The following is a 27,209-nucleotide window of genomic DNA, read 5'->3' as shown; positions in this document are numbered from 1 at the left end:
CAAAAACTTCTGACGTTAACCAATTATAAGTAAATAACTTATAACATGAGAAAGAGTTTATATAAGAAATGCTGGATATCATATTGTAACTCTTATATACGAGACGCCACTGAAATGCCTGTATCTTTATAGACTGTTCTACAACATGAAACACAAATTCTACCGGCGCTTCACGATAGTGTGGATGCACTTATCTGATAAATAGTTAAAAGACATTGCCGAGTCTGTGCCTAGTTAGCTACAGAAACAGTTTTACTTTTCGTGTATTGTATTCCAGACATATACGGTCACAGACTGGTTATCTTTAAATACATACATTTAGCTGCCGATGCTATGCTTCTCATTATATTGAAACATGAAATGTTTCCCGTGAAAATACAAACAATGAGACGAATAACATGACAAAAATATAAATGCAGATAATAGAACACGTTCACCACAAGTCACTTGATACAGAAAACGTTATACACGTGAAACATAATGTTTAATAATCACCCACGACTTCAATAACTAAAATGGCGTAATATGTTAGATTGATACTTAAACGACTAGAATACTAACGTTAGTATTATATCCGGGACTCTCTATTATTCTCTATTATTCAGTATACAATTTGATGGCTAGTTGAACTTCATGAAATTAACATATAGCAGCCGAATTGTAGATTTCGAACCATACTTTTTGATTTTCTGTAACATAAGTTCATTGTACCAGCAGAGTAACACAGTTAGAATTATTGACAGCAAGTTTAACAAAAATGGCAAAGTAATAAGTAAAAGTAACTTATCTTCAAAAACAGACAGAGAGGTTCTCAGGCGAAATGCAGGAATGACTCAATGCCAAGATACCCCTGCATTTTATACCCGAGACCTCCAGTCCACGTTTGAAAGCATGTCACTACCCATCTGTTCAGTTTGGAATTGATAGCAATGGCTTCCCACATGGTGGTCAAATCATGCAAGTTTTGACTTGCTTAGTTAATTGTTTATAGGCTGGTCGGCTGTGTCTGAAACTGATCAGCTGGTTCTAGAATTTTAATAGAGCTAGCTGATTAGCATGTGCCAGCTCGTTCGACTGGTTTTGACAGCTTGCATCTCCAAGCGTTATGTATTATGATACACGTCCTGTAAACTATGTATCGTTTACTTGCTTGGGAATGTGAAATTTGATTTTGATAAAACTTGAAGAAAAATATAATGATTTTCGCACTGTTATAATATATAACATGATCGCAATAACTATTACACTTGACAGGTCTTCATATTTATAATGGCAAAAAACTGTAGACACATAGACAGTGTAGTCCAATCGGGCAGGTTATTATCTTGCATTGGCAATTATATTTCATTATGGATGTATTATTCGAATGAATATAAGATTCTTAAAAACAAATAATATAGACCAGTTACAATAAAAAGGTACGTGTGCTGTGATCTGGATTTAGCAAAGGCGCAACATTTAGAAAGAAAATGAAATTCAGACAGGGCAAAAGAGGGTAGATATTTGAACAGTTTATAGTATAAGCCCTTAGCTGTTAGCTAAATCACTGTGCAATGTTCGTCTTTTAAAGGCATCTCTATAGTGGCGGTGGGCCATTATTTTCCATATTTTCTTGGATATGTATGATATACGACAACTGTGGATAGTTGGTTTAATGCAATTTACAACAATAATCAGTGGAATTAAAATTGGAATGTGAGTTGATAGTGAACATAGGTTTTGATAACTTGATAGGGAAATGAGTCAATTCCGTTTAGGCCACAAACTTATCATTGTTTTCCTTTTTTTAAAAGCGACAAAACCCTTTCCATATTCATAACAAATATCTGCCAAAAGCAGATTAGATTGTACGATATCGACTTTATGATGAGTATATATTTTTTAATCACTATCAAATGGTGATGAAACCAGATGTTCGCGAAAAGGTAAGCGTAATTCCTAAAAGTAGAGTGCATACCTTCCAACTTCAGCATACACCATATATCTTGGAGTCTAGAAGCAAGCTTTATATATTTTAGGTGATTTATTTCTGTTATATCAAGTTTTTCATATCCGCAAAGGTTTGAGTCATATATAACTCTTAAAAAAAGAAAAGAAACGCAATACGGATATTTTTGGCCATAAAAGCAAACTTAGCGGACCAAGAGGTGCAAAATAAAGAGGTTTAATGTGTTGAGTGTCAGTGATAAATATCCCGGATGAAAATAATGACAACAAGGACTTGCAACCCATTAGTCGGGAACACGTACGATTCGGAAAAAAACTCCAGTGCATTAACGAAAGGGCTATGGAGCTGCACGTACTGCGCGGGCAGCAGCACTATGAACAGTTTTTTATAGTACAAGGTTTTTGATCGCCTGGCATCTGCGTCATTCCAACAGTGACAGTTCAACAACATGCAAAGATTAACAGAAGTGCAAAAAAACAACGTCATAGGCCGCTTGCAGGCAGGGGAATCCCTATCAGCTGTAGCCAGGGTTTTCAATGTAGCGCCCAGCACCATCACAAGGCATGGGTCAACACGTGATCGGCCAAGGTCTGGACGACCAAGGGTAACCACCCCCGCCCAAGATCGCTACATCCGACTGCGCCACCTACGCTAAAGGACGACTACAGCCACCTCCACCGCATCCCAAATACCCGGACTGCGCAGAATCTCCTATCAGACCGTACGAAACCGTTTAAGAGCAGCAGGTCTACGAGCAAGACCTTCTGTTCAACTTGTCATATTGAGTCGACAACATCGTCAACAACGACTGCATTGGAGTCGTCAACACAGGGTATGGCCTCAACTGCGATGGAGAGATGTCTGGTGCAGCCACGAATCAAGATTTCTCCTCCGTCGAGGGGATGGAAGAGCACGGGTCTACAGACGTTGGGGAGAACGTTACACCGGAAACTGTGTAGTGGACAGGTTTGGTGGGGATAGCGTTATGATGTGGGCGGCTATCTCTCATCATGGCAGGACAGGTTTGGTCCATATTCAGTGCAATCTTACGGCTCAACAATACATCAACGAAATTCTCCTACCACACGTCCTCCCAATTGCAGCCAACGGCAACGGTGAATTCCAGGAGGACAACGCTCGACCGCATACAGCACGGACCACAAGAGCCTGTCTACACGACAACTACGTTGATGTTCTCCCCTGGCCCTCCAGATCTCCGGATTTGAACCCGACAGAGCACCTGTGGGATAAATTGGATAGACGGCTATACCGACGTCAACCACAACACCATACGTTGCAGGAGTCGGCTATTACTTTGCAGGTCGAGTGGGCTGGCATTCCCCAGGATGTGATTGGCATACTCGTCTCTTCGATAGGCAGGAGATGTCAGGCCGCTATCGATTTTAACGGGGGACATACGCGTTATTGATGGTAGCTGACCTTCACCTTGGACTTTTTCTATGTACCGATAACTGAGATGACTACAATCACCAAGTGTTCTCTCCAAAACATTTTGGCTCAATACCTTGTACAGTTCCTCGTATAGATGTATTTACCTACCTCGAACACATCTGGCTTTGCGTTTCTTTTCTTTTTGAAGAGTAATAGGTATCATCACATCGAAAGATTTCAGTGAAGAGTCTAACAGTAGATTAATATGACGTGCCCCTTGTAGAAGTACATACATTGCCTTAGTTGCGGACCCGTGAAGATTCCAGGGTAGAATAGGTCTTCAGCAACCCATGCTTGCCGTAAAAGGCGACTATGTTTGTCGTAAGAGGCGACTAACGGGATCGGGTTATCAGGCTCGCTGACTTGGTTGATCCATGTCATCGATCCCAATCGAGTGGATCGATGCTCATAATGTCAATCACTGGATTGTTTGGTCAAGACTCGATTATTTACAAGCCGCCGTCATATAGCTGGAATATTGCCGAGTGCGGCGTTAAACAACAAACCAACCAACCAACCAACCAACCTTAGTTGCGATATTTACTAAACCAATTAAGGATGTAATTTATCTTCTGTTTCTGTGAAAACTAATACCACGATGTATATAAATATCACAGTTTCTTTCTTTTTCAAATAGTGATGCTACCAGGTGTTCGCGTGACACCTGTCTCAAACACATACACAGGCAAGTGAAGTGTTCATCCGAAAAAACATGGAAACATATGGTACAATTCAAAATAGGGAATTGCATCGGACATATTTGTTGTCACTGATGCATCAAATTTTGAAATGTCCTTCTGCCATAAAACATTTTGAAAGCTTTATTGAGACCTTAATTGTTGATTGCTTGATTTTTTTTCAGCAAGAGTCGTATGACGCTCTTTGAAATCGTCGTAGAAAGAGCATGCTCGATTGTACCACAATAGTTGTGAAATTTGAAATGAACACACGATATGTCCACCGGATGGATCACACACGTCTTATCATACCTGTATGACAGAATCTAGTCAGAGATGGTTATACGACGTACATGAGAGGCACAGAAGCATTTCAACATCATATTGTTATATGGTTGTGTATTTTGTCTTTGGACAATGATTGTAACTGTATCAAATTGTTTCTGTTGAGATTCAGTAGAGGCTCCTTGCAATGTATTTGGACAATGATTAGTTGTCAGGAATGTGGTACTATTTAATCTAAGCAGTGGTGATGAAGTTATATTCAGATGCCAGTGCGATGTGTAAACTTACGGCATAGCATAGATGGATGTCAAGCGTTATAGAAACTTGTGGAATATTCTGTGGTGTTCTTGTGACACTACACTAGTCTGGCACTGTATGGAAAGTTCTGGAAGCTAGTTGGACTATAAAACTGGAGCAGGCGAGCGCCTATCTCCATCTTACATTTCAAAACACCAAGACCAGTTTTCCAGTGAATATCACGTATCACCCCGGATTTCCAGCCTAGGCCCGTCTCGGAAGTTTGACCACTGTCGCTGCTGGGTAAATATATAATTATCACCGACTTTTGCTGTCACAACTGTTTTTGTACTTGATACTGGCCACTGCTATCATATTATTTATTGCCATTGAATATTGTAATACCATTCTATTGTTCACTGCCATTGTAATTTCTGTGCAGTAGTTTGTATTGATTTGAAAACCTAGTGAATCTTGAAATGCATTTTTTAAATGTATACCATTTGTTCCCCGGATCTTCTCGGGTTCTACATTTACGAGATTTTAGTCCTTCATAACATATCCGAACATCTTTGCTAACACATCCTCGAGAAGTGAGTATTCGAATCACAACAGTCTCGCTACATGTCTAAAAGACGAAGCAGCAATGCCCTCAATAGATACCAAGCCTCCTCTTGTCCTACATCCGCGTTACCGATCGACGAGGTGCCCATGTTTCCCATGTTCAACTGGCAACAAACCAGATGTTCCCATGTTGACGTCGGTAACGGATTGTATAATTCGTGTGCAAGAGAGGGCACATTCACATTTGTGAACGCAGATGTTCAAATTGTCTGTATGTCCTTCGTCATAACATTACACTATTTAAATGGTTGTATTCATCGCGCAGACAGCAGTCGGGAAGCAGGCGTTCACGATTTCGACTTCCGTGGCGGCAGATGACGGTCTGTGGATTTTGCTAGATAGGACCCCTACCTTTACCTTGGACACAGACTCACCAAGTCAATCCAAACAATGAAGACGGAACTTATCTTCATATTTGTTACGGTATTCGGACTGCTATGTTCCTATCTGCTTGTCTTATCGTTTATCAACAGGTAAGATTTGTACAGTTTATTATTCGTACATATATCGTGGTATAGTCACGGTAGGAGCAATATTCCACTGTGTCTAGGTCAGTTCTGTATTTAAATATCACATTTGATTCACCGATTGTTTGACACTGTCAGTTTAGTCACTGAGAGATATAATATAATTCGTTTGACCTCTAGGCATGTACGTTAATACAACAGAAAGATTAACATCACGTTGGTACGCTCGAAAATGTCACTTAAACCAGGACATTGTGGTAATGCAGATAGGGTATTCATGCATGGATGATATACAGCATAGATGTTCAGTCAGCAGACAAAATGGTCGAGCGTGTGTTTGTGGGTGTTGCGAGGCAGGGTACGCGCACTTCTCAGAGATACATAAACACGGATATCATCGGAATTGTACAATGGACTTAGCAGAGATTTGGTGGTTGGGGGAGGGGGTGGTGCATATGAAAATACGAAATAGTTTTTTAATATATATATTTCTTTTATACATTTGAACATTATCTAGGGACTGTCGTTTAATAGGGTGTGTGGGTGGGTGGTTGGGGGTGTTATTGATTTATTTTAAATTGAAAAAAAAGACAACGAAGTGGTGATATATGTTCAAATATATATTAGATTGTTAAATTATATATTTGGCTTGAACGTGTAATTGAGTGTTATACGGAATATATAAGAACATGCCACATACATGCTTCAGTTATAACGTCCCCTTTATTTGGCGGAGCAAACTGTACATTCACATGCAACAGCTGCGGATACGTTTTTCATCATGACTGCTCATTTGTGACCAAATGACCAATCAGTGTTACAGGTCATGCAGAATACACAAATTTTTTTTGTTTTTTATTTGTTTGTTTGTTTGTTTGTTTGTTTGTTGTTTAAGATCCAGGGTAGAATTGATCTTCATTAACCAATGCTTGTCGTGATTAACGGGATTGGATGGTCAGACTCACTGCCTTGGTTGATGCATGTTATCGTATCCCAATTGTGTAGATCATGATGTCAATCACTGGGTTGTCTGACCCAGAATTGATTCTTTACAGACCGAAATCATATAGCTGGAATAGTCCTGAGTACGGCGTTAAATAACAAACAAATAATGAAAAAAACGTGAGTGCAATACTTTAAAACACTGTCCTTTTAAGTATGAAATCAGTAAAAGTTTATATTAAAAAAATTGTCATTAAATGTTAAATAATTCCAGTATTCTAACCGGCACGTTGTACAATGTCCAATTCAACCATGTGCCCTATTGGAACCAGGAAATGTCGAAATATGCTCATCAAGAGTCTTTTTTTTATAGTTTTGTTTATTTTCTTGACGAAATTTTAATTTGTTCATGAATGCACGCGCACGATGTTAGTCGTCGTAATTCGTTGTAAATGATCATTGCGAAAGAGAAAAATAAATAGTTTATGGATGTGTCACATGTGAATAGATGTGATACATTAATAAATGTGAACAAAATATCACCTCAATAGTGTATTGGCTTACGAAGTCACACGACATACATTTTAATAATTAGAAAAAAATATATTCAACTGACAGATGGGATCGACGCATGATTTAATCATATCCAGGCCCATTGTGAATGCAGCGAAATGGTTAAATGATACTGTCTGATGCTCAGAAGGTGATGAACGAGTGAACATGACCTGTTTCACCTGTGATATGAGATAAACTTCACATTTAAGGAAGTAATGTAGGCGCAATGGCAAACACGTGACATGAAATAAAAGCATGACCCATAATGAAAGTCGCGGATGTATTATTTTTGTAATATAACACAGAAATCATAGCAATAATTTTCAAGATGGCAATATGATTACATTCAATCAAGTTGGAATTGTCAAGACAGTCTTCCCTTATTCACCATAGAAAGTTGATTAAGTGACCAGCCGCATCTCGGAACTGAATGGATGTCTTACTTCCGGAATCGAGATGGTCCTTCAGTCTCATCAACCTGTCTCAGTAGACACGAGTTCGGAATTGGGGATGGGCTCCGAGATCCATTGGGGCTCGCCTTGCTCTGTGCACTGTCCCATGTTTATTAGGGGAGTCACCCCTGGTCAAGTGGTAGAGCGTCCACCCGGACAGCGGAAGGTCCGGAGATCGATCCCATACCAGAAGACGTTAAAAATGTTACTTGTTGTTACCCTGTTTGGCGCTTGGCATTAAGGGGCTAAAACAAGGACTGGTCGGCTCTGAGTCAGTATACTGTGTCTGAGTGGGGTATTCATGTTAAACTGCGGCATGGTATCTCACTGGGATAGCACTATAAATCGGCATCAGTCCGGACTAATACAATCAGCCACACACACACACACACACACACACACACACACACACACACACACACACACACACACACACACACACACACACACACACACGTGCATGCACGTCGTTATATAAGTGCAATAATCTTGGACGCGACGTTAAACCCAAATTCACCTCACCACCTACAGTTATAACGTATAATCAATAATTATGTATAATATCCCAATTTTCAGGTATTATTTGTAATACCTGTTTCGGGTATAATACAAAATAACTAAAATTTGCATTTATTATATATAATATCTGAATTGAAATTGCAATATTAATGTACAGTCATTAACTTTTGTGCTGTTTCATTTGTTTTGATAGGATAGTTCACTTACTTACTTACTTACTTACTTACTTACTTACAGAAACTTATGAAAACATATTTTTATTATTATATTTTATCATTTAACTAAAGCATTTATCCATGACATAAGCTTATGACATACAAACATGTATGTCATACCTCAATGACATAAGTATGCAAATTAGATAACCGGAAGTGGGACTATTTTCGCCGGTGCACGTGAGTCACACTCCGGCGCAGTGGTAACACCACTGCCACAGGCTGATTTGCATATCACGTGACCGGACTTTTCTCTTGTTTGTAAACAAACGCGCTTTTTCAGAAACTTGGCACACTTCTCTGCAGGTTTTTCATTTGTGTTCGAAACTCAAATGGGGAAAATGATGAACCAAACAGTCTCAAGGATTTTCAGAGCAGCATCGAGAGATCACAAAACGAAGGGGGTATGGCTATTCACTCACGTCATCTTTAGAATTTTCACGATCACGGGAAGTATTAAAGGGGAGAACAAATGAACTTAAGAAAGAAGGGCGTGGCAACTTACCAAGGAGGGCCGACCCGATTGGTGATGAAGAGATCGAGCCCCTGTGGCAGTCCGGATCCATTGGAATCACTCATCCAATGAGCATGATAAACTGTCTCTGGCTCTACAACACAATCCATTTTGGGTTAAGAGGTGACAATGATCACTACCGTTATCGACAGTAGACAACACAGTCAGCGGTCTCAAATAATAAATGTTTCTGGTGGTGTCAACACTATGTTTGCTGGCAATTTTACTGGTGGAAACATAACGATTAATCTCGTTAAACCTCTAAGCCCGGTCCCAGTCAAAAGACGCCGGATTGCCATCGAAAGTGATGTTGACACCGACTAATGCATCTACTCTGTCTCCTCCGCGAGACATTTCAATCTATATAAGTGAAGTTACACCAGAGATATCATCAGATTACACAGAATAGTTGCTGTTATCGTTATTAAAGTTTCAATTATTCTGCAAAAGTCTGTTCAAGTATTTTGTTTAAAATAATCCGAGGAACTTTTTTCTCAGCCAAGGGATATGCCATAAAGGAGTTAAGATGTTGTTTATTTTGGTTTACAGGAACGTCACACGGCTATGGAAAACATGTATCACTACGCAGGTATCTATACGTAAGATTTCGACAAGTTGCTGATGTTAATGTTAATGTAATTATTCCTTAAAAGGGAAGCAAAAATGTGAAAATGATAAATAGAATTCATCACTCGTGTTTTTTAATATGAGAAATATCAACCTTGTCCCGTTAATCGATATTTGCTTCGCCAAAAGCTCGGCAAATACCGATTAACTAAGACTCGGTTGATATTTCCCATATTAAAAAACACTCGTGATGAATCCTCTATATAGTATACATTTATATACCGCTGGTATTAGGTACGAGTATCTGCTCAAATGCTTGTTCCCAGACCAGTGGATCCCTTTGCATTCCAGTTGTCATTCTCTTTGTGTAAAGTATTGTTGAGTGATAAATATTAAAGTTGCCTTCTTAATAATATTAACTGACGACTACAATAGAGAGGTTAGCTATTGTGTTGTTTAATTTAAAGTATATAGATGTCCATTGCAATAGATAAATCCGTTATACAAATATTATGTTGACCCGTGAAGATCCGATATCTCCAAAGCAATATCTCCTGTGAGAGGCAGTTTCGGATGATAAATCGTTTGTACCCGTGTGAATCGTCTTATGACATTTATTGCCTGTTACAGGAGTCCCGATACACAGAATATGTACATATTCTGAAAGTAATGTGTGATAAGACATGTACCAAACCTATACTCTTTATGTACATATTGCTCTTATTTAAGAACTATTGGTTTAACAAGATACGTGTATTAAAGTGCCATGCTTTCCTGCTGTGCTATCATTCCAATTTAAAATAATTACAAAAAATTGGTACCACTCATCTTTCAATATATATATATAAACAAGGTTGGGTTAATCACAAATATATTAGAATGAATACAACAGTTATACTTACTTAATATCTTTAATTTGATGATTTGATCATTTCTAAATAAAAGACCCTGCTAATTTCATTGTACTATTAACAGAGCTGACTCGTCCCATATGCATGTATGAAAGGACAATTATATATTTCAGCACATTTTGATGTACACGCTTCAAAAAAAGAAACGCATAGTTAAAAAATAAGGATATTTATTAAGCGGATGTAAAAGTATCTACACAGAATATGCTTGAATACAATCAAATGAAATTAGACACAGTGATCGACAAAAGCATTGTCGTCATTGTCAGCATTAATTCAGTTCAGTCATTGCACATGTGTAGCCACAAGGGGGCGTCATGGTCAGTATCTGGTCACACCACCTCTTGCAGCCGTCACTGCTCAGTATTAGTCTGCTCGACACCACCTTTGCACAGATCGCACAAGTCTTCGGATTTTTTCGTGGGGAATTCTTCGCCATTCCTCTTGTAAGGCGTTGGCGAGTTGTGCCAGTGTGTGTGGACGCTGATGACGTTGACGGACGCGTCGATCAAGTTCGTCCCACAAATGTTCAATCGGGTTGAGATCAGGCGATTTGGACGGCCATGGAAGGACATTGATGTTCTCATTAACAAGGAAATTAACTGTTGCACGTGCTGTGTGGGGCCGAGCGTTGTCATGTTGGAACAGCTCCGTCTGGCGGTCCAAAGTTTGGAGGAGGTGAGGATGCAGAATTTGGTCTGTTATCGGTTTGCTGTAAGATTTCTCTGGACAACCACTTACTGTGATCTACCCGTGTAGGATATGGCTCCCCACACAATGACACTCCCTCCACCAAATCGGTCACTTGTCGAACGCAGTTCGGCGCAAAACGTTCATGTCGACGTCGGTATACACGTTGTCTTCCATCCCGTCGTTGAAGAAGAAATATGTCGAGATATGGTGCTTTGGTGAACGTTGAAGTGTCTTGCAACGGCAGACTGGGACTCCCCTGCTTCCAAACGTCCAATGGCGATATTTCGGTCAGCTGCCGTTAATCTTGGCATTTTTCGATCTCCGTTCACGTCAGACAATTCGTAATGAACTGATGAGTTTTGTACGGTCTTTTATAGTCAGTGTTTCCAATATTTTGCACATGCATTGTGCTGAAAACTTTTTCTGAGAGCAATTTCCGTGCATCCTTTGCATTTTTGCTGATAAACGTTTACAAAAAACATTTTGAGATGTGTTTGCGCGCAATGCACAACAAACATTATTTACGGGAATCAAACAAAAGAATTGTCTTTATGACGATTGCTGGGGAAAAAAATCTAATTGGAATTCTCAAAACACGTTTCTATGCGTTTCTTTTTTTGAAGAGTGTACAATGATTCATAATTTGGCTCAGAACATTGTTTAAAGTTGACAATCATAGAAAACGTTATAAAGAATTGTTTTCAACTAGCTCTGATTCAGTCATAAGGCATCAGGTAAATCTGTCATACAGACACTGAAACAAATATATCCAAAACAGCCCAATATTTGGCAAAATGAAGAAAGTCTCTTGGCTCCTCTTTATTATATTTTATAAGTATTTTTTAACAACTTTTGTTTCAGTAAAATATGTTCATCTTAGAGATTAGATGTCAGTTTAGGTTAGAATCAGGTCTGTGGTACGTTCACTGCAACAGTGTTGGCATTAAAAATATATTTACATATATCAATGTATACAGAGGAAATGCCGGAGTTGCTTAATACATATATGTGTGGACAAATATGTATGGCAATTTGGATGAATAGAGATATACCTTCTTATGTGTATATAGATATACCTTCTTATGATTAGTGATCACAGATGATTGTAGAAATCCGGTGAGTAATCTGGTTAAAACCACGTTTAGCCATATTCAGCCATATTGCGATATTGGTTTCCCGCATGAAACATGAAATCATGACTTGAATTTAGACCTGGCTTTCTGGTGTTATGTAACCACTTGTCTATACCCCATAATCTCCTGTAGAAAAAGAGCCAAATGTACGAATAAAGATCACAAGATTAAACAGATGTATACATATGGACATATATTTGTGCTGTATTACAACGTTAATAAATCAGTATATATGTGTTCTGCCCAAAATTAATAACACATTTACACTAATAGACACTTCGAATTTATAAAAAAAAGTCCAGTTTCCACCCTTGCAAAACTATGCTGGTATTTCCAGAATCGATGGTAGCGCCAACAATGGCTTTTACGAGTTATGTCCCTTCTTTGTCCCTCCTATTGACCAATCAGATTCCACCTCATATCACTTGCAATTGTTTCAAACAAAATGGCGGCGCCATGTCAAGACGATCAGATCGATAATACATAAATCCGACCGGGAGCCATTTAACCAATAGGGCGCCATCTTGTGCCTTAAGCGCTAACGTTATCCAAAGCCTTTACAGCCGCGTGTTGTATTGTTGTTGTTTTTGGCACGAAGGCGACTTTTTTCAATTGAAGGCGAATCGCGGAGCGAGGTCGAGGTCTGAAATGAGTTAAGAACAACCCTAGGATGCTTTGGCACACGCCAATTTCGTAACGGCGATGTAAGCGTTTGACGGCGTCAGTACAAGCAAACCATTTCAAAATTCGATTGGAGAAGAGGTCGAAAATTGATATAGAACACCCTGGGACACTCCGGCATACGCGAATTTCATAGGAGTGATATACTGCAAGCAGTGCCTTACTATTGACGGCGTTGGTAATAGCAAACCATTTGAGGACTTGAATATGGCTGAATATTTTTGCGTTTGTACGCACAACACTTGAGACATGCCATTGCTGCTTACATCTATATTTCAATTTAGATATATAATTTGCTGAAGTTCTGTGCATCACATTCGAGATTTCTTCCCACGCCTCGATGGTGGTTTCATGTATACAATCGACAATCTAAAGGCAAGAGAGGTTTATTGTATTAGAGAAGTGGGAACTATCAGCGACATACCGACGCAACAGGGAGCAAACCATGTATGTCAGTTTATGTGCAGTGTTACGTATTCACCATGACTGCTGTTATTATACGTGTACAGGTGTGCGGGCCTTACCTCGCGAAGTGTATCAAATCACTTGAGCACTTTAATTAAGAACATGAAAGATTTGCAAAATATCTGTCGACGACCAGTTGGCGGTCAACATGCTTTGCAAATCCTTCAGTCATGGATTTATAAAATCTGACCTGCAGTTTCTTGAGAATCAATGAATGAATCAGAGTTGTTCAGTAGGATTGATTCTATACCCCATATCACAATTATATTGGATTAATGTTTTGAATAATTTGCAAGAAAGAGCTGTAGGTATATCTTGGTTAAGAACGGAGACTGAAGCTTGTGGTAGGGCCTTTTTCCTGAGAGGTTTAGCACTATTTTTAAGTTAACCTAAAAGCGAAAATGTTCCTAAGTAATTATATCTATCCGTGTTTGACCGCCTCCGTGGTCTTGTGGTAGAGCGTCCGCCCGGAGAGCGGAAGTTCCGGCGTTCGATCCCAGGCCGCGTCATACGAAAAGAAGCTAAAAGACACACACACACACACACACACACCCACACGTGCATGCACGTCGCTGTATAAGTGCAATAATCTTGGACTCGACGTTAAACCCCATTTCACCTCACATCTATCCGTATTTTTGTATCACCACCATTTGTTTTGTCACCATTTATCTTTAGGTTATTTGTTGCTCAAAATACAATCAGACCATCAAGTAACACTTGTAGTTGTTGATTTTAATCGGCAAATAGTACTGAGTCAACGGGAAACAACAAATGACAAATGTTTAAACCATTAATGGGCGGTCTGTAGCCTAGCGTTTAAAGAGTTCGCTCCTCAAGCTGAAGACCCGGGTTCGATACCCAAAATGGGTACAATGTATGAGGCCCATTTCTGGTGTGCCCCGCCATGATATTGATGGAATATTGCTAAAAGCGGCGAAAAATGTACTCACTCACTCATTTAAACCATTAAGTGTTATATAAAAACTTTTCAGATATGAGATAAAATGCATCCTTGTCTTACCCCGATATTGGAGTTAAAAGGATTTTGAAATGCCCTTGTCAGTTTTCACTTCATAAGAGATAAAGTGATGATTTTATTTTTAACATATTTCTTAAATTTTATTTGATAATATCTTTGTTAGGAGTAGCGATTTGTCTACTGAATGCACCATTTAAAACAGCATTGTGTTGTTTATCCTCAGCCGATCAACCGACGGGTGTAAAATATGTATGCGTACAAATGCTGCATTTATCAACAAACTTGATAAACCCGTGGAGATGCGGGTAGAATAGGTCTTCAGCAATCCATGCTTACAGTAAAAGACGACTATGCTTGTCGTCGGGTGGTCATGCTCGCCGACTTGGTTGATTTAATCATCGTATCCTAATTGCGTGGATCGATGCTCATGACATCACTGACTGGATTGTCTGGTCCAGACTTGCTTATTTACAGACCGCCATCATATAGCTGGAATATTGCTGAGTGCGGCGTTAAACAACAAACAAAGAAAACAAACTTGATGACGTAAGAGAACGGGTGTATTCAACATAATTATAAAGGTAAAAGGTTTGATTATATATGGTAACGATACACGCTAGTGTTATGTTGAACTTACACAAATACAAGCGACAAAACATTTTCCAAAACATTAAATATCTCCACTAAAAGCAGATCAATTTTACGATTCCGACTATAGTGTGTTAATGAATCACCATCAAATAGTGATGATACCAGGTGTTCGTGAAAAGGTGAGCGTTTACTGCCCCGTCGGTGGCACGAGCCAAAAACACACGCAAAGGCAAGTCAATTGTTAACCCGAAAACAAAACCCACGGAGACATGTGGTACAAGTCAAAATAGGGAATTGCATCTTACGTCATTTTGTCAGATGCATCAGCTTTGGAAATGTCCTCATCATGTCTACCATTAAACTTTTGAATCTGTGCTGAGGCATTCAGTGCTGTAACCCTGAAACATCTTTTGAGCAAGCACAATGCTTCTTGGATGGGGATAGAGGGGAAGTTGTTATCCATTAAGTTGTTTGTTTTCTTATTTGCCCCGACCGCCTCCGTGGTCTAATGGTAGAGCGTCCACGGAAGGTCCGGGGTTCGATCCTCGACCGCGTCATACCAAAAGACGTTAAAAGATGGTACTTGTTGTTACCCTGTCTGGCGCTCGGCATTAAGGGGCTAAAACAAGGACTGGTCGGCTCGGAGTCAGTATGCTGTGTCTGAGTGGGATATTCATGTTAAACTGCGGCATGATATATAGTTAGCACTATAAATCGGCATCAGTCTGGACTAGTACAAGCAGCCACACACACACACACATGCACGTGCATGAACGTCGCTATACCCTATTTCACCTCACCTCTTATTTGCCCACCAACTTCTGGAACGCCAATCAAACAGTATACATGTACAATTATATTCTCTGAATGATCCTCAATGAAGAATCTTTAATGTCAATCCATGATTGTGAAAGTGCTGCAACTGATGATCGTTTACACTCTGTCAATTCTCAAAAGTGTCATGGATCAAATCAAGGGACAATACTTCTGTTGATGCTTCTTTTTTTTATTCGGTTATATACCTAGAGGAAAACCATATTCTGGAGTCATTCGTCTCTCTGTAAAACAAGAAAAGAAAATCATAATAATTTCCTGGAAAATGTTGAAGAATATTCATTCCGATGAAGTAAACACCATCACTCCACCATGGACATTGAACTTTATAGTAACGAACTGTGTACAAGTATTTATGTTTCTTAAATATAGTAGAACACTTCGAGAAAAACATGAAGTTATCCAGAATCACTGAATCAGGTCAGTTTCATTGGCGCCGCCATGTTGGATTACAACGCCACCTTGTGCCTTTGAATTTTGTACACTCGACCGTTACAACACGTTTGAAAGGACCACTGTCCTTATTTCGGGCATAACATAATCTTATATATCATCTATATGTAGTCATAAGGAACACACTCTCGCGACAACATTATCACGCATATATAGATTTATAGATAAAACTTGTAATCTAGTTTCCTACTTCCAGCAGAGACCATAAAATAGATTTATGCTCTCTGCTTCCAGCAGACATGAAGAAATTGCTGGAACGCGAAGTGCTTCACGGAACTAAATACGAGCAAATCATGCCAACCTCAAATATAGCTTTCTATAATTGAGCTCGCCTGATATTCTTGAGTTTATGGATGTTAACGAATGCACAGTTGTATGAGAGAATTTGGACCTCGAAACACGTTCTAATATTGACGTTTTGAAAGTTTGCTTTGTTTGGTATATTTATTTACGTAAACGAAACTGTTGTAAGTTCATTATTTATATTTGAAATCCAGTCCTGGGTATGAAATTATACTTTTCCAGACATATCTATAAATGGGAAAAGAAACAATTCGGAAATTCGAAACTGATGGCAGCAACAGCTCTGTCTCATTGACGCCATTTTCAGAAAGCCTTTAAAAGGAACCTAAATCACTAAATCCAAAGAATCGAAATGAAAATAAATTAGCACAAACTTATAACTAAAATTATCAGACCTGTCACGACTTGAGGAGGGTTTCTGACGGGCTTGTAAATGATGAATATTATCCTGATTGATATTATTTTCTAACGTTGCCACAACAAGAAGGAAACGTGACAACGTTGCACCATGGACATTTAATACGATATATTTAGGGCCCCTGTTTCCACCAATGTTGTTTTGTTTGCTGGGTTGGCATTAAAGTCATAATAAACACTCAAGCATTACTGTGCAAGACCGCCTCCATGGTCTAGTTGAAGAGCGTCCGCCCGTTTCATACCTAAAACGACGTATAAAGATGGCACTTGTTACCCTGTCTGGCGCTCGGCATAACGGGCTTAACAAGAACTGGTCGGTATACTGTGTCGTAGTGGCGCCATGGTCTCTCTCTCTCTCTCTCTCTCTCTCCGTCTCTCTCTCTCTCTCTCTCTCTCTCTCTCTCTCTCTCTCTCTCACACACACACACACACACACGTCGCTATATAAATGCAATAATCTTGGTCGCGACGGTAACCCAATTTCACCGTATTACTGTTCAAGGTATTTTCATGTATTATACAGAAGTATTACATACCAACGTCATCTCAAGTATTCAGCAGTACTCCTCCTGTCATAGTGGAGTACAAAATGGTGTGCCGGCCAAACTCCCTTTGTTTCAGGGAATGGACGGATGTAACTTGATAAATCCGATCTCACTATCTGGTTTCCAGATTTTACGACCGTTTCTAGTCAATGGATAGTCAATAATAAGTTGACTGGGCCGCGCGATTATCTTATTAGGTTTCTCTTTCAGTGTATGTTCGCCAGTCATCGGGTCTAAGAATTCCGTTTCAAAAAAAGAATATCTTGATTTTTTTAAGAATCATTTATATATATATATATATATATATATATATATATATATATATATATATATATATATATATATATATATATATATGATGAGCATGTTGTTTTGTGAGTCCTTTTGCATGATAGTTGTCAATCAGTCACAAGTTAAAGAACATCCGTTTTTTTCATATGACTGAAGTTGATTTGTCATGGTTGATGGGTGTTGCAACTCACAGCCGTCCAATTGTCGGTGTCCTTTACCTTGTTTGGAGTTTTATGCATATTGATGTAGGCAATACTTTTACAGAGAATTTTAGTTCTTTTCAAATGCACCATTCTTCTATACAATTCACTCTGCTTTGTTCGCAGACCGAGTACCTTTCTTCCAAGATTTGATTTCAAAAACGGAGTTCGGCGTTCAGCAGATTGGCTAGGTCCAACGTCGCTGTATAGGAAAACAGCACCTGGGTTGAAGTCAGTGAAGAACAACACCTTTGCGAGTGCCATAGCACAGATGGACCCAAAGACCTGTTCATATGCTCCTAATTCAAACATTCAACTCGCTTCATCTAAAACGGACTTCAGACTCGGGGACACAATTTCTGTTGAAATCCAACTTTTCGACGCGTACAAGCGGAGAAAAAACAAGGGAGGTGATAACGTGAGAGTATGGATGAGTGAAACGTCAAAAGATGCGCGCGCAGCAGGCGTTGTCACTGACAACAAGGACGGTACCTATACAGGAACTCTCAAGGCTCTCTGGACCGGAAGTCCAAAAATCGAAGCCGCCATAGCTAGTCGGAAAGAAAACGTGGATATCTTCTATCGGGTATATCACGATTACTACACACTAAGAAACTTATCAGCGATGTTCGAGAGCGATGGCGTCCAGGAGGAAACGTTGTGCCTACCTATACCAAACATCCGGAGCTTTGAGAACGTCTGTAACTTGTCAGCCGAAAATTACGGACTCCCGTTGTATTGTGGGAAACCATCACACCGGAAGCTGTTGTGTCACGACTTCACGGGGTTACGTGTGCCGAATAAACAGCCATCTCTATTTACTCCACACGAGGCAAAATTCTTCGAAGGGTACAACTATTTATCAATTTCCTTATTCATATTGTTTAATTCAGCTATTATTATTAACGGTCCATTTCTCAAACAGCAATGTCGACATGCTAGTCATCTTTAAATTATGATAAGTTCAACATACTGATTGTCTGGGGGCACGGGTGGCCCAGTCGTCTAAGGCGCCGTGATTCGCTGTGCAGAGTTGCGTCCCTTTGGCACGCCAGAAACCTATGTTATATTTTGGTAAACGTCTGAGACCTGCACCACTTCGGGCTTTACTCCCACATTAAAACTGTTAAAAGCGGTGTTAAACCCACCTCACTCGCCCACTGATTGTTTTGTTATCATGATTATTGCGTAATACTGGTTATATGTAAAAACCCTGAGTACCTCGTCATGGTGATTATTTTCCACATAATAATTATCTCCTAATGCTGATTATTTCAACATACTGTTTATCTCGATATGATGTTTATGTCAACATAATGGGTATCTCGATATTATTTTCATTTTGAAACCCTAAATCTCGATATGATGTTTTGATAATGGTTACCTCGATATTATATATATTTCAACATACTGTTATCTCGATATGATGTGTACGTCAACATAATGGTTATCTTGATATATTTATTTCAACATACTGGTTATCTCGATATGATGTTTACTTGACATGTGGTTATCTCGATATGATGTTTACGTCAACATACTGGTTATCTCGATTTTATATTTTTTATAACATACTGGTTATCTCGACATATTTATTTCGAGATGATGGTTATCTCGGAAGCGTTCAAATGGCAACGTTCATATCTCTAATTATCCTATCAATTCAATCAGTCTGTACAAAGAATATATACTTTTATATCCCACAAATATACGTATGGTTTTTCTTCATTATCTTCAAATACTGTCAGCTCTACCTCGTAATCAACATCAATATATATTATTTACATTAAATGTTTTTAATACAAATATAACCCACGCATATTATTTTTCAGACACCTGCTACATCAAAAGCTCCCCACATCTGTTGCGATAAAAGTGACGTCAGGTATGTCACAAGTTATGAAGGATGGACAAATTATCACACAATATTACAGCTGTGTCATGTGAAATGTATCCAGTAATAATGAGGACTGGGCAAGTCAAACCAGTGGGACACAATCAAGCACTGAATAAGTCATGCGTAATTTCTTTCCCCAATGGGGACACACGAGAGACACAGTCGTCTGTAGATTCGCCATAATTCTGTTATATTTTGGTGAACGTCTGAGACCTGCATCATCTCGGGCTTTCCTCCAACATCAAGCTGACACGCCGTGATATAACTGGAATACTGTTCAAAGCAGCGTTAAACTCAACTCACTCACTGTTGTAGGAGAGGTTCATATAGTTCACAATTAAGTATCTGTTTTATATTCAATTCAAACAGAAAAAGGCCATGGTTGCAGTTGACTAAAAGAGTCGATCAAGTGAAAAGCCAATAATTTTACCCGACATTTGCATATTTTAGTTATACTCGGTTCTGAGTGGTCAATATAAGCCATAACCTCGCATTGCTTTATTGTTGAGCAAAATACGATATGTCGTCATCCCTTGTTCATGACGACACAAACTGATTGCATTGATTACATCGTCATCTGAACCAAAGGCTTATTTCACTGAAGTCCCGGTAGGGCCCTGAGCTAACCAGCCTGTGCCAGGATCACCCAAACCCTCTTTGCTGCATTTTTTTATTTTAATCTGTAAATAATAATAATAATAATAATAATAATACTTACAGATAGTGTGTCATCATACTGCGCATCCAATGACATTATTTACATGGAGCAGAAAGGAGCCAGAAAGGGATGTTGGGGTTGTAAGGATCAACTACTAGTTCAGAAAATGATCCTTGAAGAGGCTAAAACTTACCACCTTAACCTCACAATGTCTTGGATAGACCACAGAAAAGCTTCTGATTCTGTACCTCACGAATGGATTTTGAGGTCACTGGAGTGTATAAACTTCCCCGAGCGACTACGTGTTTTACTCACGTCTTTAATGAATTGCTGGTCAACTTAACTTGAGATGTATTCGCAGGGGCAGGTGGTGACTTCGGAACCCATTTCTATCAGGAGAGGAATATTTCAGGGCGATTCTTTTAGCCCTTTGCTTTTCTGTATGTCACTAAATCCTTTAAGCTTTTTGCTCAGCAAAGAGGAAGGTTATCACCCGGGACCTCCTCAGCACAGATCCCCATCACCCCTTACTCACCTCCTTTACATGGATGACCTTGAACTTATTGCCAATGGAGGATCTACACTCAAAAAACAGATTCTGCTTGTTGAGTCCTTTTCTAATGATATCGGCAAGTCCTTTGGACTCGACATATGCAACATTCTTCATTTGAAACGTGGCAAGGTAGAAGATGGAGTTTACTAGGAGGAGGAGTTATTGACCATCTTGTGGAAGGTCAGACCTATACGTACTTAGGGATGCAGATTAGGGACAAACTCCAGAATGCCCATATCAAGGGTAAACTTCGGGCAGAGTACAAATGTAGACTAAACAAAATCTGGAGTTCAGAGCTGAACGCTCGCAATAAAGTCATAGCCACAAATACTTATGCTGTGCCCGTCCTTACGTATTCTTTTGGTGTTGTTGATTAGACGAAATAAGAAATTCAATGTATTGACACCCTCTCACGAAGAATCATGTCAGACAATAGATCCCACCACCTTCACTCTTCCCTCAATCGCTTATATTTACCAATCATTATTGGGAGGACGTGGTTTGATTAACGTTGGGGCTCTTCATGAGCTGTTTTGTGCACTTTTGCACACATTTTTGTCTGATGATCCTCTTGTGAAGCATGTCAAGACTCATGATGAAAACAAGGCATTCCACATTTTTCTAAAACGAGCCAAGGATGTGGGACATAATCTCAATGTCGGTGTTGATATTGTTGATGGTTCTGTACTGCTGGACGGTACAGAAATGAGTGTCAACCAAGCGAAGTGCTATATCAAGTCGGCCCAGACTCAGTTTTTCAAGGAGAGGCTTTCTGAACGACCACTGCATCGAGTTTATGTGCAGTGTGTTGAGACGATCAGCAATCCTGCAGAGTCCTTCGCTTGGATGAAGTGGTCTGGCCTGAAAAGTGAAACTGAAGGCTTATTGTTTGCTGCTCAGGACCAGTCACTTTCCACCCGAAACCGTCAATCATACTTTTGGATCAAAATGCGAATATGAAATGTAGATTATGTAATGAATTTAATGAGACTGTCCAACACATTGTCAGTGGATGCCCAGCTTTGGCACAAACACAGTATCTTAAACGACATGATGGTGTAGCTCGATCATTTTATTACCCTCTCCGCCATGCTTGTGATTTTGACACAGCGGTCCACCCATGGTACGACGTTAATATGTAAGGGCGTCATGGAAATGATCAATACAAAATTCTTTGGAATACGCCCATTTACAGCCTCAGATGTATCCAGGCCATCAAACCTGATCTTGTCCGTTTGGATAAATCCAATGAAATCTTTTATATCATTGAATTTTCTGTCCCCATTGACACTTATGTGATTGACAAGATTGAGGAACAACATGGCAAATATGCGGACCGCGCTTTCGAAATGTCACGCATGCTTCCCAAGTACCAAGTTGTCCGACTCTCCATTGTTCTCAGTGCCTTAGGTTTGGTACCTCCCAATATGTTGACTGACATTGGGAGAGTACCCGGGTTTGCTACCAGGAATACAGCCCTTCTGACAATCTGGGTAATGCAGAAGGCAGCAGTCTTGGGGAGTCTTCACATTCTCCGAAAAGATCTGGGTGGGTTTGACTTGGCCCATTCGCTGTCTGGGCTGCGTGTAGAGGGGGCAAGGGCCCTGAGCTGATGATGAGCCTAACCAGCCTGACTGTGCCAGGATCACCCAAACCCTCTTTGCTGCAATTATTATTTAATCTGTAAATAATAATAATAAAATAATCATCATCATCATCATCATCATCATCATCATCATCATCATCTGGCATCAGGATTTGAGAAACGTTCTACGTTCCCAATATGCTGAATTAGGGTCGTCGTGTTTCTGCAGACAAATAAATTCATTTGGCACTATATGATAAACTGGGCATTGTACTCATACCTTCTTTCTAAAGCTGCTTCCCTTGGGTGAAAAAACATCGTAAACATCATCTATTTTACGAATGCCATTATGATGGAGATTATTACCCTCCTGTTGCCGTACAGTAAATCTCATATATTTGGAATAGGAAATATACTGGACTGCAAAAGAAACGTCGATCCATTGCATGAAAAGTTGTCACCTAAATATCTGGGTAATCTTTGTCAAAGTTTCTAAAATTTAACATTAACTTGTACGGAAAAAAATGAAATTTGATGATAAAAAAACAAAGCAGATGGCAACAAAACCGATCGCCCAAGCGCATCATGGCAACGGCCATGGTAACCCGTGCCCATGCGCTCCCCCATTTCTTGCCCTATAAAAATCCACCCAGATCTGATAACATTCATTCGTTAATGAATTGCTACCACATGCTAATATTGACAAGAAATCAGCGACTCCCAGCCCTTGGACGATTGCAAGCTGGGCAAACCGCCCGGAAAGTAGCCAATGCATTTCAAGTCCACGTAAGGACCACATACAGGCTCCAGCAACGGTAGCAGACCACCAACACGACAGATGACCGACCACATAGTGGAAGACCAAGAGTCACCACCCGATCGTCAGATTGTGCGACAGCATCTTCAACATCGCTTTGTTACTGCTGCGGAAACTGCTCTACAGACCATGGGGCACACCAGCGACACATTAATGCGGACACCGTGCGTTGACGATTGACGAGCAGACACCGCCACTATCACAGGCCTCACCGAGGACCCATTCTGACACCACGTCATCGCCGGGACCGTCTCCAGTGGGCAACACAGCACCAGCATTGGCGCCACCAGCAGTGGAGAAGAGTCCTCTTCTCAGACGAGAGCCGTTACTGTATCTCAACAGCAGATGGCAAAGATAGAGTCTGGCTACGCCGTGGGGAACGTTATTCGGATGCTTGTGTTGTTGAGAGAGACTCGTGGGGTGGTCCAAGCATCATGGTGTGGGGTGGAATTGGTCTTGCACAGAGGGTCGGCCCTGCGGTCTTCCAGAACATCGGTCCAGCAGCTCGATACAAGTATTACGCCACATCTCATTTGGCACGTCGCCACAACAACGAGTTTCAGCATCATAACGCCCTTGACCAGACTGCGAGAGCAATAAGTGACTGCCTCCAGCAGAATGACATCAGAACCATGCAGTGGCCTGCTCTCAGTCCCGATTTAATTTAATTTAATCCCATTGAGCACCTGTGGGACAAGATTCAAAGACGGCTGAGTGACGTCCGACCAAGGCCGACAACTGCAGCTGAACTGAGTCAGGCGTTCCTCAGAGTGGGCTCAAGTGCCTATGGCCTTCATCAACCGCCTCATCCATATCGACGTTGCGCGGCACATGGCGGACACACGAGATACTGACTTGTGATGCCATTTTCTCAACTAGTGTTGTGTTTCACTTTAAGAACATTTGACACTTTATTTTCAACCTTGAGGATCAGTTTTGCCAAATGTCATCTTTTAAATATGTCTCAAAGAATGTTTACAGTGTTTGGACAAATAAGGTTTCTCATATATCTATCCATGGTGACGGTTCTTTTGCGGTTCAGTATATATATGATGCTCGTCAATGGCTTGCATTATACAATTTATATTCCTAATATATGATACTAACGGCATGGAAACGCACTCTGCTAATAAATGTCATAAGTATTGCCAACAGTGTGAAGAAGCTACATTGTGACGTCATCGGTATTGTGTCGCCAGTAAAATGTACGCTACGCATGAGGACTTTATCACGCCAAGAATGGTGTATTCATTATGTCAGTAAAGTTTGCATGTATATTTATTAACTCGCGTTTCTTGAAAGTGAAAACTATGTAGTTCATACGCCAATTTTTCTCTGTTTGCAGAGCAAGACACAGTTCCTTTGCCAAGTGTCCCCTGTAACAAAACACCCTTGAGGAAAAGCTGGGAGGCATCAACACCTGTTGGCTTCTTCTACAAGAATTCCTGGAAGTCTCTAACTTGTAAAAACACGATTCCAGTTGATTCGAACATATACAAGGAATGTCTGAAAAACCGGAGAATTTGGATCCATGGAGATTCCACTTCAAGAAGTTGGTTCAATACTTTAACTGAACGTTTAGGCTTGACACTTGTTACAGAGGCATGGCACCATTCTAAATGGCACAAACCGGCAGTAACAATGGACACGCTGCGGAACATCACGCTATTGTTTGTGCCACATGAGTACCCATTTTATCATGGGCATACGTTCAGCAAATTGGCTTATAACAGAGCAACGCATGCCTATCTGGATGATCTTCCAAATAATTCTCGGGATATATTTCTCATTCATTTATACCTTCATTTGAACCCCTTCCCTCCAGAGGTTTTTAGAACTCATATAAAAAGAATTGCACAATCTGTCAAATCGTTAGTTGCTCGTGCCCCAGGGGTTAAAGTGGCTATTCGAGGAACTCATGCTTTCAAGGGTAGGGGCGAGATAGGGTTTTTGGACGACTGTTGGATGTTTGTATACGATACGATCCAGCGGGAAGAATTTAAAGGGCTGGAGAACAATGTGCTTTTCTTAAATAATATAGATTTAACAGTGGCCACAGAAAACGACGACCAGCATCCTAACTCGTTAGCAGTGGATTCCCTGATCAATCATTTCCTGGGATCCGTGTGTGAAGGATGAGGGATGAGAAAGATGGGTGTGGTGGAGTGGCGTCTGTGCGTTTTGCGGAGAGTGATACATGTATATGTATATATGCGTTTAGTGTGTGTCTCTATGGTTGTATGTTTTGGTGTGCATCTGTTCCTGAACCAACATTTATCGGTAAGAGATTTAAACGTTCACATGGGGACACGGGTGGCCCAGTCGTCTGAGGCGCCGCGATTCGCTGTGCAGAGTTGCGTCCCTTAGGCACGCCAGAAACCCATAATTGTAGGTTCGAATCCCGGTTCGCCCTGATTATGTTTCTAGGTTTGTCAGCACCATACCCGTGCTTGTGGGTTTCACAGAAGTGGTAAACGTCCGAGACCTACATCACTTCGGGCTTTCCTCCCACATTAAGCTGACACGCCGTGAAATAACTGGAATACTGTTAAAAGCGGCGTTGAACCCAACTCACTCACTCACTCACTCAACGACGTTCACATTTCTAGCAGGTGTTTGAGTATTTCATCATAATACTTATCAATATTACCCAAGATTGCATATATTTAGAGCAAATAGTTGTGCAATATCTACGTCGGCCACTATAGAGTGTGTTCATAGTATCTACTAACAACTCCTTTCATAAGTCAACTCCTGATATATCGAACACTGGATGTAACGAACTCGGGAAACAAAGAACGCGCATATAATGAACTCCGTACATAACGAACACTGGATATATCGAACTTTTCCACTTTTGATATAAGGAATGACGGATATACCAATACTGGATAAAAGAAAATCGGGATAAAGCGAACCCGTATATGATGAACTCCGTACATAACGAACTCTGGATATAACGAGTCTTCCAAATCCACACGTAATGTCCGATGTTTGTTTTTTCACATTAACGCTAATCGTAATTGCCATTCCCAGCTTATGATTTACTTTCCACAATACAAGGTACCACTGTGTGGTGTGGTAACCAATGGTCGAATTAACCGAAAGTAGGTATCCATAGTTGCGTCCCTCAGCTTCACCAGGATCATGTGATGGTCCTTGATTTGTAAGAATCTACAAGGGGGGCACGGGTGGCCCAGTCGCCTAAGGCGCCATGATTCGCTGTGCAGAGTTGCGTCACTTGGGCACGCCAGAAACCGCGATTTTGTTTCTAGGTTTGTCAGCACCATACTCGTGCCCTTAGGTTTCACCAAAGACGTTATAATTTGTCTTGATTGTAATTTGCTTATCTATTTCTATTTATAGTGTGTGCATATGCCACAGCTCTGCTGGATTTCTTTGGAAGACCGTGTTTGCTAAAATAATTTCCCCCGTATATACGGGAACTGATTGGGGTTGTTTTTCGAATTAAATATGGTATGCCTCTAAAATGTGTTTGTGAGTATTGCTGACATACGGACTCGGCATTCAGCTGTTTAGGCAAGAAGCATTCCTCAAAAGTCGTTACCAATAATAAGTCGCCTTAAGTTTAAGCCTTTGGTCTACTATCTCCCGCAACTCCTTATTTATTAGCTCCTTTGACCCCTGATCTACCAGCTCCCGTAAACTCCTGATCTTCCAGCTCCCGTGACTCCTGATCTACCAGCTCCCGTGTCCACTGATCTACGAGCTCCTATAAACTCCTG

General features: G+C 40.3%; 1 protein-coding gene across 1 annotated transcript; it reads left to right on the top strand.

The window, feature by feature from the left end:
* Window positions 1–5,469: 5,469 nt before the first annotated feature.
* Window positions 5,470–25,641, top strand: LOC124111228 (NXPE family member 3-like). Its single transcript, XM_046470870.2, has 4 exons — window positions 5,470–5,696; window positions 18,080–18,802; window positions 19,786–19,838; window positions 24,809–25,641. Exons 1-4 carry the CDS (start codon window positions 5,614–5,616, stop codon window positions 25,600–25,602), a joined length of 1,653 nt encoding a protein of 550 aa, XP_046326826.2. The 5' UTR covers window positions 5,470–5,613; the 3' UTR covers window positions 25,603–25,641.
* The last annotated feature ends 1,568 nt before the right edge of the window (window positions 25,642–27,209 follow it).

Source organism: Haliotis rufescens, unplaced genomic scaffold (genome assembly GCF_023055435.1).
Source record: "Haliotis rufescens isolate VD_foot unplaced genomic scaffold, xgHalRufe1.0.p SCAF_7, whole genome shotgun sequence".
Taxonomy (NCBI): Eukaryota; Metazoa; Mollusca; class Gastropoda; order Lepetellida; family Haliotidae; genus Haliotis; species Haliotis rufescens.
Note: the sequence above shows the minus strand (reverse complement) of the source record. Positions and strands in the feature narration are given on the sequence as shown.

What these genes read in the sequence shown, in the direction of transcription:
- LOC124111228 (XM_046470870.2), top strand. Translation starts at nt 5,614, where the DNA reads ATGAAGACGGAACTTATCTTCATATTTGTTACGGTATTCGGACTGCTA. An exon ending in GAGGCAAAATTCTTCGAAGG is followed by an intron (nt 18,803 to 19,785) that starts GTACAACTATTT and finishes ATTATTTTTCAG; the next exon opens with ACACCTGCTACATCAAAAGC. An exon ending in TGCGATAAAAGTGACGTCAG is followed by an intron (nt 19,839 to 24,808) that starts GTATGTCACAAG and finishes CTCTGTTTGCAG; the next exon opens with AGCAAGACACAGTTCCTTTG.